The following is an 18,427-nucleotide window of genomic DNA, read 5'->3' on the forward strand; positions in this document are numbered from 1 at the left end:
CAGAGTGATGTTCTCATCCACTTGGCGTCTCTCCAAAGGTTCAAACACTGTGCGTCCTCCACCGTTGCTGGTACCATTGTCCGCACTGGGGGGGGACAGGAGCCCACAGCCGCCACCTGTTTTCAGCTGCTTTGGCCATTACGTCCAATCAGCGCTATCGTCTCCTTTTTTCCTGTCATGGGAAAGTAGCAGTGGTCTCTGGAACAATCCCACACTCACAACTCACACACACACAAACACATTGACACACATTTGAGCGGCAGCCAAAGGCGTCAACCTCTACGGGGACGAGCCATATTGCTTTTGGATTGCTCGTGTACTGTACGTGCAGCTGCCAATACATGTGCGATGGGAAATGTTCGACCTCCCTAAAAAGGAAGAGGGAACCCGTTACCTCGCTGAACTCTCTGCATGATGCCGTTCTCTTCTAAATCCGAGTTCACATTCCTCTGAGAGCTCCTGCCAGCGCTCATCATCCATCACCACTGTCGGCTTCTTGACCTTTGAGTGTGTGTGTGTGCGTGTGTGTGTGTGGGGGGTATGTTCGGACCCTTTATGTCTTCTGGAAGAGTAAAAAAAAAGCAAAGCAGCTGGAAAATGTGATCGCAAGTGGAGTAATTAGGAGCCTGGGAATAAACCATTAAAGTCAGGAACCAGCTCGTCAGATTCGGTTGGTATGTTCCCATTAGGGCCTATCTTTTCTCTACACATTCCTCAGCGTGACCTAATGAACTGCTGACATTGCTTTGACATTGATTCAAACCACACACACACACACAAACAAACACACACACCATTCTCGACAGAAACAATTTCCCAAAGGTCTTTTATTCAAATCACCACAACAATTCCAAAATGAACCCAAATGTGTCAAGTTGGAAGACAGAGGCACAGAAATGTGATTTTTTTTTTTCTTCTTCTTTTTTTCTTGGCAACACAGTGAAGAGAGAGAGAGAGTGAGAGGGGCAGAACACACGCCGTGGATGTTAGCTTGGTGCTACGCTCATTGAACTGAGCCTGTCATCCAGCAGTAGCATCCGACGGAGCGGGCCGAGGGCCGGGGGACGACCTCCGTCACGCCTCCTTCACGTACGTCCTCACCGCGATCACGTCGCCCATTACGCATTTCTGTAAAAAAGAGGTGGAGATGAATTCCTGCGCGTGCTTTGGATTTAGGGAAGAATTGGGGCTGAAGAATTTGTGTAGAGTTAATCCTGCAGTAATCCTACAGGAATGTCTATGGTCCTTTAAAAAAAAAAAAACTTTTATGATATAACTTCACTTACTTAAATTTTAGATTCGGGAATTTACAACAATGAAGTGTTTCCTCTTGTTTAATTAGGAGCTACAGTATTAAAGTAACATTAAAATGAATTATTCCTTCATGTTTACTCATTCTTAGACATATGTGGGCATTACAGTATACACATTAGCAGTAAATGGTTGTGAACATATTGCATTATTTTCATCGTATGTCCATAATAATGTGTCTTTTTTTATGTTAAAATTTTTTGCAATACTTTCACAGTGTGTTAAAAATCAAATGTGACACAGAATAATGTGTCCTTTTTGCACCATATTAATTATAATGTGATATAAAATACTTTATATCAAATTGCATTTTTTTGTATTGGAAAAATATGAATGAGCACATATTTAAAAAGGACAAACTGGTAGAATATAAGTTATTATCAATCGAATGGTTATGGTTATGTTAACTGGTTGATTACAGACTCCTGTATTAACGAATTGAACTAGTAAAAAGTTACTGTGGAGTTTTCACAGAGTTTCCTTGTTTCATGTGCAAAGTCAAATGAATAACTGAGTGAATTAATCATTTTCTTACCGCTATCAATTTCCCATCTGTGATCTCCCTCTCGATATTCGTGTCTTTTCCATCCCAGCTCTGTTTCTGCACTAGTTTGCCGTTTTCCAGAGTCACCACGGTCTGCGGGGCGGAAACCATCATGAGACAAACTGTCACCCTCATGCACGGACACAGAAAACACTCAGTGGCTGTATCAGGATGAGTTCTCTTTGCTCCATCACTAACCGTGGTCTTCCTGTCGTCGGCGGTGGTCTCCTCAAAGGGCTCGTTGAGCTTGAACTTGATCTCGGTGGTCTTGAAGGTGCTTTGAGACTTCATGCAGATCAACCCCTGCTCGTCCACGCTCACGATCAGATTGGGTTTGGTCCTGTTCCCCACCTGCCGGGTTGCGAACCCCACACCTGCAGAGAAGAAGGAGCAAAACACATTAAAACAAATGCATTCTGTGTAATTCACATGCAGGATTTGCACATTTTGCAAATCCAACTATTTTTAATCCTTTATTTCCAAAGTTAATAACAAGTGTAACTCTCTCCTACCGATGGCTTTCATGTAGTCATCGAAGTTCTCGCTGGAAATCATCTTCCACGTCCCAACAAAACTCTCGACCATGTTTGCAGTCTCTGGTTGATGTGTTCTCCTCAGACTTCGTGGTTTGACTCCTGATTCAACTCTGCTCCAGTGTGGGAACAGGATCACTGGCTTTCTTTAAAGGAGCAGCCCGACACGGACCCACACGGCAGCGGCCAATCACCGCCTGAGACGTCACACGGTGGCAACGCAGCATCTGTAATCATCTGTTTTCTGCAACTACTATTTCCCCTGAAACCACCAAGTAACCCGGCTATATTTAGACTACTGTATGTTGGTGTGTGTGTTATTATTATTACTATAAGTATTGTTTTTGTTTTTGTCATTTTCCTCTAGAGGCATATATTGTTGATCTGTTCTCTAGTTTCTATTCTATATCAATCAATCACATTTTATTGGTAAAGAGCCATATTCACAAATTGCTCTAACAACGTGTGACATCCTCTGCCCTTAACCCTCAACATATTATATGTACACATGTTATTTCTGGTTTCTCTGGTTTAATTATATTTTCCCCCCACAAATGTTGGAACAGTCAGTTTTTTTGGATTATATTACAAGCAAAATGTGAAAAGCTCAACTTCTTGTTACGAGAAGTTCATCACATGGTCATTTGAAAGGAAAAAGAACTAAAAAAATGTTGGAATGCTTCATCAGCATGTCCCACAAGTCATAAACCAGAGGCCCACTGGTGAAGCTTCATGGGAAGAGCAGTGAGAGGATTCCCCTGGGTTGCGAATCGTTAATAGAATTTAGAACTTGTTCAAATACAATTTATTCAAAGTCTTTAAACGCTTTTGGGTTTGACAAGATTGCACAAAATCCCTAAGACTGGTTGTTCTATCAGTTGTTTCTGTTCATGTGCTAAAAGAAAAAAACATTAACATCTTCATATCATCTGCAAATGTCATAATCCGAACACTTATTCCATTTATGAATCATTTTATTCATAAATAAAATATCTATTTGCATGAATATACCATTTACTAATAAAACAACACATTATTGGTAGGTGGTACCGGTTTTACTTGCCTCTATAGAGAATGATAGTAGCTATTAAGTTTAAAACATGAATTAGCAACCCTCCTATATGAACATGGTCAGCTAATCAGATAAAGGGATATCTATGTGGAAGCTATAACCGGTATTTAAAATCCTGATTGAGTAGGAGAGGACAGGATTTCCGATTTCTGTGTGAAAGGTGTTTTTCTTTCTTTTCAGGGAAGCTGCATCTAAAATTCTGCCAAATGACACATAAGCTTACTGAAGCTTGCTTAACGTTCTCTAAAATGCTGGAACGGTCTTTTTTTAGTATCAGCAAAATGACCTATCATACAAAAACACCCCCACGACCCTGCACTGACTATAACGCATTTCAATTGATGCCTCTCCCAACACACAGGAATGTCCAAACCATTTCCCCTTAGTACGAGTTCGCAGTATTCTGGTATTTTTAGTGTGAGTGTAGTAAAGTTCATGTTGACAGTTGCGAAATGTAGATCAAGTGATTAATAGGAAGAGGACACAGAAAACCCTAAAGTAACTTCTAGGTAGCTTCAGTGAATCAAAGGTCAATTCCCACCAGAAACCCCACATTTAAATCAAGATAAGTTTATTATAAATGAATATTTATTATAAATGTACACAGATAAATACAGATGAGTTGACCACACGGGTCGTCACTTCTTTGCTGCAGCTTTTCCCTGCGTGTCCTTGGCGATGCAGCGGGACTGAAACGCCTCCAGCATCTCTCTGCTGGTCAACTGTGCCCCCTTCATCACCAGCCGCTCTCCATCTGCTGTGGTGGACCAAGACAAAGAGACATGACTCACACAGCCACAGGGACACATCTGTGTGTAAGAAGTGCTTCAGTTAACCCCGAGCAACAGTCAAGTCACACACTCTTCCTTCCGTACAAAGCTCTGCTGACCTGTGGCAGATATTCCTGCTTTTGGTGAGCGCTTGACTCACGATGTGTGGGAGAGTGATGGTTAATGTGGAGTAAGTCATAAGCTATGAAGCAAGTTTACATCAGCTTTGTTTGCTTTGAAATATTGTCTTTCAGCATAGACATGTCTCAAAGATACATGTCTATGCTGAAAGAGACATGTCTATGTCGCAAGTTACAATGATGTCTTCAAGCTCTGGGTGTTTATCAGGCTAAAACATTAAAAAGGGATCTACAGGCTTCTCTTGCCATTTTAAATGTATGTAAAAACTAAACTAACGATTTTCTTCTCAATAAATAATTTTGTAATTTCATGTAAAAAATTGTATTCAAACACGTGGACATCTATTTCTGTTATTCTGCTTGTGTCATTTCAAATTTTCAACGAAAACGTCTCACAAGTTTTTCTCAATTCCTTCAGTTTGAATTATTACAAACACCGGCTCATGTAAATACTCCTACACAGTGTAGCTTGGTCAGATAATACTTACCATAAGTGATATCCACTATTGGCTCGGACCGGTCATGTTTTACCATGGATGTCACCTCACAGTTCATGTTGGTCGACCGGACTTTCTCTGAGCTCACCGCAGCCAGAAACTCCCTGAGGGGCAGAAGTAAAGTTACTAAGTACTGCACTTCAGTATCCGTTTGAGGTACTTTTATTTTACGTTTTTCTTAAAAACAGAATCAATAACAGCACCTTCAATCCCAGAGCCCATAAAAGAAACACTTTGTTAAACACTGACTGTCTGGACCTCAGTGACCATCAACACTAACTCTTTACCTTACAGTATCTTATATGAACAGAATAGTCATGTTTACATCCAACAGCACCTCACACATTTCATGGTATATTATAAGACTTTTCATCAAGTAAAGTGTTTAGTCTTTATATTTCTGTGAATGTACCGAAGGGATTGTTAGTCAATCTCGTTTTACTCATAGACTGGAGAGGTTGTACTCTTTGCAATAACATACATTTCTACACAACAAGCTTTTTACATTCAGACACTTAAATTGAATTTCCCTGACAAGACAAATCAAATACTCTAAAACCATTACACCAGGACTATAAACTAATTTGTATATAGGAGCTTAATGGCATCACACAACTATAAACATGTTTCACCTTGATAGATAGATACAGTATATATGATAGATATATAGATATATAGACCCAGTTAACAGATAGACCGTTAGATGGATAGATAGACCCAGTAGACAGACAGACAGACAGATAGATAGATGGATAGATAGATAGACAGACAGATATAGATAGTTAGCTAGATAGAACCAGTAGACAGACAGACAGACAGATAGATAGATCGATAGATATAACCAGTAGACAGACAGACAGATAGGTGGATAGATGGATAGATAGATAGTTAAATAGATAGATAGATAGACCCAGTAGACAGAATGACAGACAGGCAGATAGATGGATAGATAGACAGATAGAAAGACGAATAGATTGATAAGGAATTAGCTTTAACAGAGAAGGAGATATAAACATAAAGTTCATAACAACACGTGAGACTCCCAGCTGCTCATACACAAAGTAAAGACAAGCAGATGGAACCAGCGTCTCTTCAGGTTCAACTAAACAGGTAATAATCACTTTAGTTAAACTAGCAGTGACCTCCAGCAGCGTTCAGATGAAACCAGCCTGTGTCCGCTGCTGTTTGGAAACACTGATGTTTCCCTAATGACCGTGATTCTGCTTCGATTCACGGTCCAGCGGAAACAAGATGGCGCCGCCCCACGACCCGTCACATCACACACACGTTTCTTACCGCGTGGACCGGACGTTGGACTCGAACGGACAGAACCGGACCGTTATTGTCCTCACAGCCTTCAGCAGCACTGATGCTTTAGTGGGAGCCGCCATCTTTACTGCGCTGACCTCTGACCCCGAAGGAGACAGGTGCTGCTCAGTAAAGACCACGAGGGGGCGCAAGAGGATTAAAGTAAATCAGGTGTTCGAGTGGCAGAAGAAGAAAACAGGTAAACAGGTGAAGGGGATCAGTTATCAATGGGGTTTATTTGAGTATTTGTAACATAACCATAAGTTTGGTTATTTCCACCTCCACAGTGTTATTATTATATATTATTTATACATACTTGAAAATCGTTCCATCGTTTTAATTTCTTGACATTAAAAACATCCGTCAAACTCAAACCCCCAAAGCTCAATATCCAACAAAACAAAACAAACACTTAGGTATCTTCATATCTGATCAATTTAAATAAATATAAATATTTCATGTCCATGCAATAACACTTTCTCCTGGCGCATCTTGTATTTTTGAGGTGAGGTATTACATCTATTAGCTGTGATGTTGTGACGTTCCCAGTTTGAATCCCAGCTTCTTTGTGTCTCCCAGTGTTCTGCTGGCGACTTGTCCAGGTTGTATCCGGCCTCCTGCCTAATTCCCAAGCTGGGATTGGCTCCAGCTCTGTGACCCTCAAAGGAAAAGCGGTACAGATGATAGATGGAAAGGGTGTTGTGAGTCTTGTGTGTAAACATATTTCCAACACAGGGCGATGAGGTGTTTTTGCTTGTATAATATCAGACTTTAGTTTTGGGATTTCTGCAACCATCACTGACCAGGTTCCAGCTCTCTCCTGTTATATTAGTCGTCTATGAAACTCACAGTAGTAGATTAGAGTGACTACAAGCGTCATTAACTACCATATTGTGGTTTTTAACTGGAACACAGTTAAAGGTGTGAACGCAGCAGCAAACTCTTCACAAAGAGACAAAGTTCATTTATGGAATCTGAAATAAACTGACTGTGGCACCTCCCTGCGACCATCAGACAAGCAGTGTCAAAGAAGAGAATTGGGATGGTGGGTCGGTCAGGCCCTAAGTCAATAAAGGAGGTGCTGCTCTCCAAATAGACAATCAAACCGACATATCTCATAATCAAATAGACAAAATGGTCCCCAGCCGCTGTCACTTCCTGCTCTCTGCACATGAAAAAGGTCAAAAGCCTATCAAGGTTTTAGAAGATATAAAAGGTCTGTAATGGAAATTCATTTCAAATGTTGACTGAGTTAGCACTTGAGTCAAATCCAATAATGGCTTGAATTGTATCTGCAAAATGAGCAAGCGTCTGCGTATAAGAGGAGAGGTTTGAAGCCTCAAATCAAAACAGGCATTTTGCAATTCTTGCGAAGGGAAGCTTGTCAAATTTGATCTTCTGTGGAAGTGTATGAGCTGGAAACTGAAAGCAATTGGTGGCGGATTCATACTCCTGCCATTTCTTCTCACTTTGAAGTAAATGTGAGTTTGTTATGAATTCTCAGTGAACTGACAATTAAGTTCCAAGACAGGAAACATCTTGAGGGAAGAGAGAGTGAACATTACACACTAACCAACCCATGTACACATTGTGTAAAACTCTTCTATATTTGCACTTCCTTTTTTTTCTGTGCAGTTTAGCTTTTTATTTATAGCCTCGCTGTTTTCGAGGGTGTTTGACGAACACAAAATGTCCAGCACGCCCCAGCTCGCACAATTTATCCTGACTTCAACACGCTGCAAATCTCTTTCCTGAAAGGCCGACAATCCGACCCCAGCCTGTGACAGTTAGACAGTAGAGGCTTGGGGGTCTAAATTTAGAAGCACACGGCTACTGAGAGGCAGAAGCATTTCCTATACACACCCGACATCCACCCACCTTACCACACACACACACACACACACACACACACACATACTTGTACACAAGTGTAGTTGTACTACAGTAATAAGAAAGTGGGTGAGAGGGCGCTGAGAAACAATGAATGCTCAAGGGGACAGTTGACCCCAAAGAAGAAAAACAGTACTGTCTTGTGGCAGGGTCTCATCCCTTAAGGCCTGAGCATGACAACAAGTTATTTAATATAAATAGTTTTCATAACGAAATAGCGTGTTTAGGCTGTTTAACGTGTCTTTTCCAAACTACTACTGCTGTTAGTCCATGCTACTACTCTTACAACTGAACAGATTGTCAGGAACATGCATAATGAAGGTCATAAATCATGGAGCTCAAACTGTCTTTCAAACTGTCTCTGATGTAAACAAGGAAATGTATCAGCCACCGTTTTCTTATTAAATTTGGAGAAAGTTTATTTCATGTATACTCTTATTTACTATATCTAGTAATAATGTGTTGGTAATGGATATTAATAGATTGTTTTCATCATTTTGGAGAGAAATAAATCAAATGAGATTTTTTTTTAATTTCCTAAAAGTGAATAAACCTTCAGTCAATCACATAATATATCCTTATTCAGTTTATTTCATCAGTATATGACATATGTTCATTATGTGAAACTTCTCAGTAAGGAGACACGGCCTCTTCTCTTTTTATGTGGTGTGTCTTTAAGCTACTTTATGTTGTAATGAAATTTGATGTGAAGCTATCAAATACCAGATCCAGTTTGATAGCATTTCCCATCATCCTTTGACCGGTTTGTATTTCTTTTAGTGTGTATTCCCTTTCAAAGATTTATTATTGAATTTTTGTTTCATTCATTCGTTTTTATTTTATATATCGATGTTTTTTATCTTCTTTATATGTTTGATATTTTTTATTTGGTATATATTGATTTGCCTTTTATGTGCTGTACAGATACAGTTTGATTGATTGACTGATTATATGTTTGTGAATGAGGAGAAATACACCAGAGTTCCAGTGGCTGCAGAGGAGCGTTCCACAGTACAGATGCAGCATGATGCAGTACTGTCATCGAAGCTGCGGACTACACTTCCCATGACTCTCTGCTGGCCCTCCTCCTCCTCCTCCTCCTCCTGCAGACTGGCGGAGCTCGGAGCGGAGCAGAGTGAACTGAACATCTCGGTGTGTCCACACCAGCGCCGGAGAAGGAGCAGCGGGACTCATCGCTCCCTGTAGCCGCCGCCGACGAACACATGAGCCGCTCCTCTTCAGGTGCAGCCCCGGGAGGAGGACAGATAAACACCCGGTGAACAGAACCGAAAACCACTTTCTCCTTCAAGCAGCCGCTGAATGCTGGTTTCTGGACGAGTCCTCCTCCGTCTCTCCCCCCTGTCTGACTGGTGAGTCCCTCCAGATCTTCACGTTTGTGTGTGTGTGTGTTAAAGTTCTGTTTTCTTGTGGTTGTGTATTCATCAGAGTGTGAGGGTGTGTGTGTCTGTGTGGAGGGAAAACTTCCCTGACAGTAGTTGTGACTGCGGCAGCCTCAGCGGTCGCAGTGAAACCTGCGGCGGTGACTGTGGAGCCTGAGCAGGGACTTGTTGCCTTTGCAAAACCAAATTAAGCCTCATATCACGTTCCCCTGTTGTTCCTGCTGCAGATGCATTGAAATGCAAAGATGATGTTCTCGTCCGAATGCATCTGCAGCTGATAATCCTCTGCACATTCCTTATTTAGAGCTTGATAGTCTCCTGCTTATTTTTCCCATCATCTGCTGCAGTGGCCCATCCTTGTGTTTTACTGGATATAAAACACAACCATGTAACCTTGCTGTTACCTTCAGGTTCTCCACCACCACAGACCTCAACATTCCCATCACATTCTATCTAAATTTGTCTTTATTTCTTCTTTATTTCCTCCCAGTTTGCAGTGCGTACGCATTCCCTCCAGGAAATCAGATATGACTTTGCTTTCCGCTCCATGTGATTGGTTCATTTAAGGCTTGGCTCAGAACAGTTATGAAAAACTATAAGGTCTTTCGTTAGTGTGAGAAACAGCTGCACTGGTTTTTGAGATGCAAATCAAGTTCCCAGCCCTTGGTGTCAAGTAGAGTGCACAAGTCACACACACACACACACACACACACACACACACACACACACACACACACACACACACACACACACTATCTCTGTGCACTGTAAATGGATGGTCATGTGTATATGCCGCTGACCCCCCAGGGCATTTTCAGATGTGCACAAACAGCACTGTCCTCATTGACACTGACAAGTACACGGCCTCCCCTCATGTACAGCCCAGCTCACAGTCTTGCATGCATGGATAAACGCACATGCCGTACGTACATATGCCATGTCTGTACGCACGTGCTGAGACACACACACCAACACACACACAGACGTACATGATTCTCCGCACATCCCTCTCTTTAATTGTAAAAAAGAATTTCCTCTCTGCTGACCTGCCAAAAAAATAAACACCCTTTTTCACAGTCTGTCAGTTCTACTCGAGTTTTCTCCTTTTCCCCCCTGCAATTCTCTCTCTCTCTCTTTTTATACACACACACACACACACACACACACACACACATGCACAGGCACATAGAGCAAAACGCCAGCAATAGAAAGCCTCTCGCTCAGTGGTTGAATAGGAGCTATTGGCAGCACATCTCCCCCGCAGCAGCTCTCACAGAAAGTTGACATCCACTTTGTCAAATACAATTTGCTTCCCGGTTTATTCACTTCACTTCCTTGTGTTGTGTGTTAAACATTGAATGAAATTGGTTTTTCCCTGACATCTTGACACCATGACTAAGAGAAAACAAGCCCCCCTTTTCGAACATCACATGGCTGATACAACACGTTCAGTGTTTAAAGCTGGATTGTCTACGAATGTCTGAATCCAGGTCACTCTGTGAGCGATTGACCCTGTGGAGGTTAAAGTAACAGCAACACGGCAAATGTTTGTGAAAGGGTGAACTCCGGGTTATTCATATCACGCTGCTAATGCAGGTATTTGGATAGAGATGAGGTCGGGTTAACTTGCAGCTGTTGCCAGTGTGGCCGGAGAGTGAGGAGCAAAACAAATGAGTTAATATGAGGATCCTCTTGTTCATGGTTCCCCAAACTAAAAGAACAGACAGTAGTTTCATCCCAAAATTAACCAAGCCACCTTAACACTCATACTGTCGGTACCGGGACAATAAAGGTCTGGTACGCCCGCCATTGACTTATACGGGGATGATAGGAATAAGTAATAATACGTTTCAGGAAGTGTGCCACCGCTTTCCTAAGATCCTACACATGAAGCTGATAAAGAGACTTTTTCCCCCTGGACATCCAAAACAAAGGTTGGTGTCCTTGTTACATTTGATTGTAATGCATGGAGCACACTGAAGACTTTATTATGACATTGGTACGTCCTGTTAATGCTGTATCAACTTCCTGCAATTTGTCCAAAACTCTATACCATCCATAAAAGTGTTTTTTTGTAATATTTCAAGTGAAACAAATCATGGTTCGGTTTGATCCAGACCGAGTTCACCTCTTTTGGTCGGACAGAGGTTTGATCCATTGGTCTGGTAATTTGGTTCGGACTAAACTGAAGAGTCAGATGGGCTGAAAATGCACTTAATCTGAAAGTTTATGTGTAAAAACGACATGCCCACACTAGACCTGGTTAATTATTGTATCCACTCAGACAGTAGATAAGAGGCTGCATGAGCATTCCGAACAATCCTCTTCACTGGCGTGTATTTCTATCTCTGTAATGTTGATTTTTGTTTATTAACGCAGCTAAAACTGGTCGATCGCTTTCAGGAAACAATTTAGAAACAGTACAATTTAACCTCCACAGGACGCTGTAACGCTCATTGTTTTCTGACCTTGTGGTAAAATAACTTTCCGGAAAGTCATTTTCATCTTGACCTTAGCTGTTCTCTGTTTAGGCGGCCGAACAGCTGCCTGTGATTTGACTCAATCAATCAGGGCTTGATGTGTGTGGTGGGCTGAGCGAGAACACAGTGATGCTGCTGTACTGGGCCTGGAGGTCCTGCTGCTGCGAGGACACGGTATAATCGCCCTCTGTCCGATTGCTGTGAAAGTAGAGTTCCATCATAGGACGTCGTTTAGGAGACGACACACATTTCACACTCACTTAAGCCTCAACAAGCGAGGACCCCATCCCCATCATTTGTAGGCAAACAGTGGAGTGTGAGACTCTGCATCCCAGGTTTTTGCATTTACCCGGCCCTGTTTGACTCCCCCGTCCATCTGTTACACACACACACACACACACACACACACACACACACACACACACACACACACATACACACACACACACACATCTCAAGGAATTAGACGGACAATCCAGTTTGGAGGAAGAGTGTGTTGCTGTGACTACCAGAGCTCTGACTTGTTTGTTAAACGTCAGGAGCAGGTTTCTGTTATGAAAGTAGAAAATGTTCTCTCATGGATCTGGAGGCAGAGGAGCTAAATGGAATTATTCCCCCTCGTGTTTCCAGGAGAGGATTCTGGTGATGAAAGCTACAAGACAGACAAAATGTTGGTATTTTGCTTGTGAACTTAAAGGTTCAGTGTGTAGGATTGAGTGACATCTAGTGGTGAAGTTGCGTGTTGCATGAGCATTGGCCTTGGCGGATGTACACACTCTTCAAGTATCCTTCTCTTTATCTTTGCACTTGTTCACTCCAGCTGGATTAGAGGTGCCTTGTCTCCTCTGCTTGTTCAGATCAAACGATGCAGATCAAATGAAACCGTTTCAATTATAGTCGGGGACTGGGCAAGAATAAAGTCATGCGATGGAGGCCATGACAGATAAGCAGAATACGAAATGAGGGAGCGATTCTCGTGCGTCAGTCGGGTTATCACTGCTGCTCCCCTCGGTCTCCTCAGCACGATTGACTCTTGCAGAATTGATTTTTCATTTGTTCTGTGCAGCTTGAAGGGCACTTGTTACGCTTTTTGAAATTGCATTTGTGAGAGTTGTTAGAGCAGCTGCACAGCTTCTTCTTCCTCTTTTTCTTTTTCTTCTTCTTCTGAAGGGACACGAGCACGCTATCTTCAAAGGCTGCACTTGACAGAGTTTCTGCATCTTCAACAGGTTTAGAGCCGCGTTCGCCTCAGATATGCAAAATCAGGAGAGATGAGAGGCGCTCGAATTATAACAGCTTTTCACCACACCTCAGTGAAACCAGGAAATTCATCTGTCCGCATATTCAAAGTGGGGAAACTACCCGAGTACTCTGCTGAGTTAAAATGTTAAACGTTGCTCCAGTTAATCAATGATGGATCGGGTCATCGCACCATGAGGAATCTTTTCTTTAGCTAAATGTGGAGTTTCAGACATAGTTGTTTAGTTAGTTAGTTAGTTAGTTAGTGTATGTGTGTGTGTGTGTGTGTGTGTGTTTGTGTTTGTGTGTCTTTTTTTAAACAGTACATGCGTCACCCATAGCAAGTAGCAACACCTTTTGAGAGAAGAAGCAGCTGCTCTCATTATGTAGGCATGCCAACCTTAGAAATACCTGATGTCACATGTAGTTGTTTTGTTTGTGTGTGTGTGTTTGTTTTGTGTGTGTGTGCGAACACTGTAAAATGGAACACTGCAACAAAAGCCTGACTTGTTTGTCCTGTTGTACAGTTGTTGGAATCCTGCCTGTTCATTCTGAGACTAGCCCCCCCCCCCCCCCCCCCCCCCCCCCCACACACACACACACACTCACACACCTAATTCTTACCCTAACACCAAGTCTTTATCCCCAGAAGAGTCCATCAAAGGTGGGTCAGAAAGTGAGGACCTGTCAAAATGTCCTTACTCTGTAGGACACAGTCTTAAAATGGTCCTCACAAAGATATCTGTACAAGAGCGTGCACACACACTTTTATCAGTGCAGCCCGAAGCAATTTTCTCAAGGATAACATTGTGTTTCAGTTTGTATTCACCTGTTCTGCGGCTGTGTTTGTGTTGTGTGCTCTCTGCTGCAGCTCTGAAACCCACCTCACCTCGGTGCTGCTGCGAGGCCGAGCTCGACACAGAGGAAGAGGGGGTGTGGATGCGATTAGCTGAGCTCGCCTCGGGACAGCTCTGATGGGAAATCAGAGTCCCTCCTCTCAAGAATTGTGGGAAACTCAGGCCGCTCTGTATTCATCCCCCCGGTGTTGGAAAGCACACGCTGGGTGGAGGTATCTCAAATTATTTACATTCTGGTGTCATTGCTGTGTAATGTTTGGAGAGATTAAAGCTCTATCTGGAGCTGTCAGTCACATGACACAGACGTGAGCTGCATCCGTGCTAATACGTCTTTGTTTATCTCCTTCCAGACGAGTGTTTAGCTCTGTTTCAGGAATAATCTCCGTCCTTACTAACACACTTGAAAACCCATATCAGGTGACCATTCTCATACGCTTGGCATTTGCCCGCTGGTCTAAACAGGAGGCAGTTTGTCGACTCTGCAATTGGTTGCGTAGTTCCAGAAAAAGAACGAGAAACAGCAATAGTGAAAAGTAAGAGCATGGATTTCTTCTCTTGGACAGACGACAAGGAAGCAGATGTGACTGAGGGTGACAGTGTTATCGTTTCCACATGTCTATTTTTCTGCCAGGTGTAACCGTTAAGACTAAAACGTGGTACTGTGGATGTAGCTATCGTCAGTTCATGAAGGTGGCTCAGAGGTCATGAAGATGGATCTTAGAATTAAAAGGCTTGTTTCTCTTGGAAGCCACTCTTGGAATGAACTCTAACCAAAGGAATCACAGTCGACCTCCCAGCACCTGACGAGCTTGTTGGAACCCAGGTTGGTTTTTCAGCTATGTCGATTGCTTCATTTCAAATCTGATACGATTTTTAGATCTGTCTCTAAGATTTCTGTCGCCAACTCTTTTGAATGGAAGTCATTTTTCTTGAGGCGCATTTTAGAAACACAACAGGGGAACGTGTTTTTTAGAATGTCCAGATTAGTCCAGATAACCAAGTACTGTCATAAGGAGAACAGGTTTTTTACTTCTCAGAAGTCTGTTGGAGAAATAGACACAGCAATAGTACCTTGGTGCTCCTGAGTGTATTTCCAACAAAAAAATGCCTCCAAATCTTTCTTGCTTAGGTGCAAACATCATAATTCTGAGTAGAGTTGCAGCCGCTGACAGTGCTTCTGCTCTACTTGTGCCACTGATGTAAATAATTCCAGTTTCACGTTGGTTTCTCTCGTGTGAATGGAGTGACGCCAAGGCCTGGGAGGGAACAAGTGGAAACATCCTCTCTGTGGCAGAAGCTCTAGGGTTAGTGGGAAGTGTGGTTCTACTTTTGATAAACATACGTCACGTAAAATACCTTGAGGTACAAAGTGAACAAATGATTAAGAGCCATTGGGAGGAGAGCTGTAAAGAACAGTAGCTGTGGTTCAGTGAACAGGGTGTGTATAAACTGTCCTTGGTTTGAGATTTTGCTGAAGCAGCACACACACACACACTAACACACACACACACACACACACACACACGAACACACACACACTGCAGGGGTTGATGGCTACAATGTCGCCCAAGGGGATGATCCTCAACTCAAACTGTTAACTAAAACGCTGCAGCGTGGGCGCACACATGCATGCACACATTGTGTACATGTAGATTGGACACACAGACACACAAAGGTCTGCATGCACATACCGAGCCGTGTCTGTGTTCTGCTTGTGTTTTGTCATTGTGAGAACAATATATTGTTTCTTTGTGTGACATCTGTTGGTCGTTTTCTTCCGTCTGTGGATTTTCTCTCGCGGCATCACGTTTTTTCTGAACAAGTGATAATTTCATCTTGTGCTTTTTTGTGTTTTTATAGCCGTGTTTGGAATAATACAATAAGGCAGTGTTCTGTCAGTGCTGCAGTCATCATGTGTTCATGTGGTCGGGGGTTCAGCATCATGTGTTTGGGCGTTTGGTAGCCGCAGCTGAATGAGGCTTATTGGACAGATAATGAAAAGATAAAACACAAAGAGATGATTGTTGTTGAACTCTTTGACGTCTCTGTGTGTATATATTTAGTAGTTGTCATGCATGCAGTTGAACCACATGTGTTTATTTCATGTAAACTTAATAGGGATTAGGATTCAGGCTCTGCAGGGTGGTTGTATGCTCCGTCAGATGAAGGATGGCTCGGCCACAGGATTGGCTGCCATACATCACTAAGGACCCTGGACTGGCTGACACCATTTTACACCTTTCCTCTCCATCTGTCTCTGTCGGTCACTCTCCCTGTTGGTCAGTTTGTTCGATTTCTCTCCTTCTAATTCCCGCCGCCTTGTTTTCCTCTGCTTCTCTCCTGACCCTTTTCTTTCTTCACCTGTCCTTCCTCCTCATGTCTACTTGCATTCCATTCCTCTTCATCCTCCTCCTCTGAACTTCTGTCACCATTTCTCACTTATTCACATTTCGCCTTCAGTTTGTCTCCTCTCGATTCCTCTTTCTATATTTTTAATCACTCTCCCTTGCAGTCTCTATTTTCACTCCACATGCTAGATAAGGTTGATTTCCGCTCTGTTTCTGCCCTCTCAACGAAAGCAGTGGTGATTTTAGGCTGATCTAAACCAATTATCTGAGCAAATGATCCTGTGAAAATGGAGAATTGGAGAAGCTCTAAACAGGAACAGCAATAACTTCCAGAGACAATGAGAGCGAGCTGACAGGGAGGTGTCACCAGCTGCGTGTCGCATACTTGTGTTTATAACCGAAGCTGCCTACAGCGTACATTGGAGTCTCGTTTCCTTTGGCAGGTGGACAAACATGTGTAATTGTGGTAACAGTATGAGTGCTTCTTTAGCTTTATCATGTTTTTATTGTCTGTGGAAACCATTGCACAAACACCTGGAACCAGCTGACGATGCCAGCATTAGAGTTCGAGCGATTAAAAGATCAGAAATCGGTTACTTCTGTCATCATGTATCATCCTATCTCAAATCCTCAACTTGGCAGCAGTAATACGAAACATGAAAACATGAAAACTAACTCTACCATTTGCATTAATCTTGACCAGAAGGCAGTCATGCAAAAACACTCACACACAAATGTAGTCTGCCCTGCTTATAATTAAAGAGTACCTCCCTCTTCCCTTCTCCCTGGGCTGGCTCATAATAGGAAATGCCCCCGTTATCTCTACAGGCACCGGCGTATTAATATAAGCCGTAGACAAACAAGGTGTGGGTACATGCTCTGCTATGCCTGCACTCTGGTATGAGGCTGATATTACACGGACAGGCCTTTCAAACAGTTTTCCCCAAGGTTGCTGCACTCATCTGTGTCGAGCTGGGGCGAGAGCAGGTGAACAACAGACAGGTGTGGGGGGAAGAGGGGAAATGAGGGAAGTGAAAGATGGAGATCTCCAGGGTCAAACATCAGCCTTTTTTATGTAGAGGGTGGGAGAACTGAATGTTGAGTGGATGGGAAAGGAATCTGCAGCCAGAGTCAGTCTCATGTTGTTGTAAATGCATCATTGTAATGGGAAATAAAACCCCGATGTAATGCTTCGCTGGGACTAATGATTATTTTCATTTTAATTATTTGTCATGTTTGTTTGGTTGGTTAATTGCTTTTTTTGTTCTCGCATCATACCAGCTTCTGATTTGCTATTGTGCTTGATTAATGGCACACACCATTAGCAGTTTAAAAAAATTAAAAATGTGGAAGCAAGGTGGCATCAGAAATATGGGTCTGTAGGATAGAAACTTGTCGAGCTCCTTAGCTGGTGAGCTAACTACTAACATGCTACCCAGCTGGCATTATGCTACCACTAATCTCAACAGCTCTCCATGCTTTTTGCTAGTTTCTCTATTCTGGGTCATTTCCACCTCTTCATTATTGTATTGTGCATCATTTAGTTTGATAAAGAGTTGAATTGAAGAAGCAGAAAACTCCCTGAGGTAAAATAGTGCAATCAAACTTGCTTACTGCTCATTAGCAATCCCCCGAAGAAACTTCCTAGAGCCATTTTGTATTTTCAGTCATTCCTTTGATACTTTCTCTGATCTTGCAAACTTCCCGTTAGCAAGCTTGTTGGCTTTCCATGAGAATATAGGTCAACCTAGGCACTCATTAACGACATTACATGACCAGGACCTTAAATGAATGGTTTGAGGGCCATAACTGGACTTTCAATGGACACCAGGCCATAACAACTATGTGTTCGATCTTTAAATTCAATTGGTGCGTCCCTCAAGTTCTTGTTCTGATATTCTCTCACTGCCAACTTCAGTTGAAACAGTTGTGGACCTCAAGTGTCAGTGTAACATAACAACTGGCTTTGTGTGTTCCTAGTTCAGCAGACGTTTGGCTGTTTCGGGGGAGGGGTGGGACATGTGTCATGCAACCACCG

At 42.5% G+C, this 18,427-nt stretch overlaps 3 protein-coding genes across 4 annotated transcripts in view; 1 reads left to right on the forward strand and 2 right to left on the reverse strand.

Moving 5' to 3' along the window:
* Nucleotides 1-796: 796 nt before the first annotated feature.
* fabp4a (fatty acid binding protein 4a) lies at nucleotides 797-2,526 on the reverse strand. Its single transcript, XM_062409523.1, has 4 exons — nucleotides 2,368-2,526; nucleotides 2,054-2,229; nucleotides 1,847-1,948; nucleotides 797-1,128 (listed from the first exon to the last, which is right to left on the reverse strand). Exons 1-4 carry the CDS (start codon nucleotides 2,438-2,440, stop codon nucleotides 1,075-1,077), a joined length of 405 nt encoding a protein of 134 aa, XP_062265507.1. The 5' UTR covers nucleotides 2,441-2,526; the 3' UTR covers nucleotides 797-1,074.
* A 1,488-nt stretch (nucleotides 2,527-4,014) lies between these two features.
* On the reverse strand, nucleotides 4,015-6,312 carry mrpl53 (mitochondrial ribosomal protein L53). Its single transcript, XM_062409524.1, has 3 exons — nucleotides 6,164-6,312; nucleotides 4,859-4,971; nucleotides 4,015-4,217 (listed from the first exon to the last, which is right to left on the reverse strand). Exons 1-3 carry the CDS (start codon nucleotides 6,256-6,258, stop codon nucleotides 4,099-4,101), a joined length of 327 nt encoding a protein of 108 aa, XP_062265508.1. The 5' UTR covers nucleotides 6,259-6,312; the 3' UTR covers nucleotides 4,015-4,098.
* A 2,865-nt stretch (nucleotides 6,313-9,177) lies between these two features.
* The window catches only part of pag1 (phosphoprotein membrane anchor with glycosphingolipid microdomains 1), a 47,725-nt gene continuing 38,475 nt past the window's right edge, over nucleotides 9,178-18,427 (forward strand). For both annotated transcript variants that reach the window (XM_062409525.1, XM_062409526.1), the window contains exon 1: nucleotides 9,178-9,435. The gene's annotated coding sequence lies outside the window, so the exon portion shown is untranslated. The remainder of the gene's footprint in view (nucleotides 9,436-18,427) is intronic.

The sequence above is a fragment of the Platichthys flesus genome, chromosome 17 (genome assembly GCF_949316205.1).
Source record: "Platichthys flesus chromosome 17, fPlaFle2.1, whole genome shotgun sequence".
In the NCBI taxonomy this organism is placed as follows: Eukaryota; Metazoa; Chordata; class Actinopteri; order Pleuronectiformes; family Pleuronectidae; genus Platichthys; species Platichthys flesus.

What these genes read in the sequence shown, in the direction of transcription:
- fabp4a (XM_062409523.1), bottom strand. Translation starts at nt 2,440, where the DNA reads ATGGTCGAGAGTTTTGTTGGGACGTGGAAGATGATTTCCAGCGAGAAC. An exon ending in CCGACGACAGGAAGACCACG is followed by an intron (nt 1,949 to 2,053) that starts GTTAGTGATGGA and finishes TCCGCCCCGCAG; the next exon opens with ACCGTGGTGACTCTGGAAAA. An exon ending in CAGATGGGAAATTGATAGCG is followed by an intron (nt 1,129 to 1,846) that starts GTAAGAAAATGA and finishes TCTTTTTTACAG; the next exon opens with AAATGCGTAATGGGCGACGT.
- mrpl53 (XM_062409524.1), bottom strand. Translation starts at nt 6,258, where the DNA reads ATGGCGGCTCCCACTAAAGCATCAGTGCTGCTGAAGGCTGTGAGGACA. An exon ending in TCCAACGTCCGGTCCACGCG is followed by an intron (nt 4,972 to 6,163) that starts GTAAGAAACGTG and finishes TCTGCCCCTCAG; the next exon opens with GGAGTTTCTGGCTGCGGTGA. An exon ending in AATAGTGGATATCACTTATG is followed by an intron (nt 4,218 to 4,858) that starts GTAAGTATTATC and finishes GGTCCACCACAG; the next exon opens with CAGATGGAGAGCGGCTGGTG.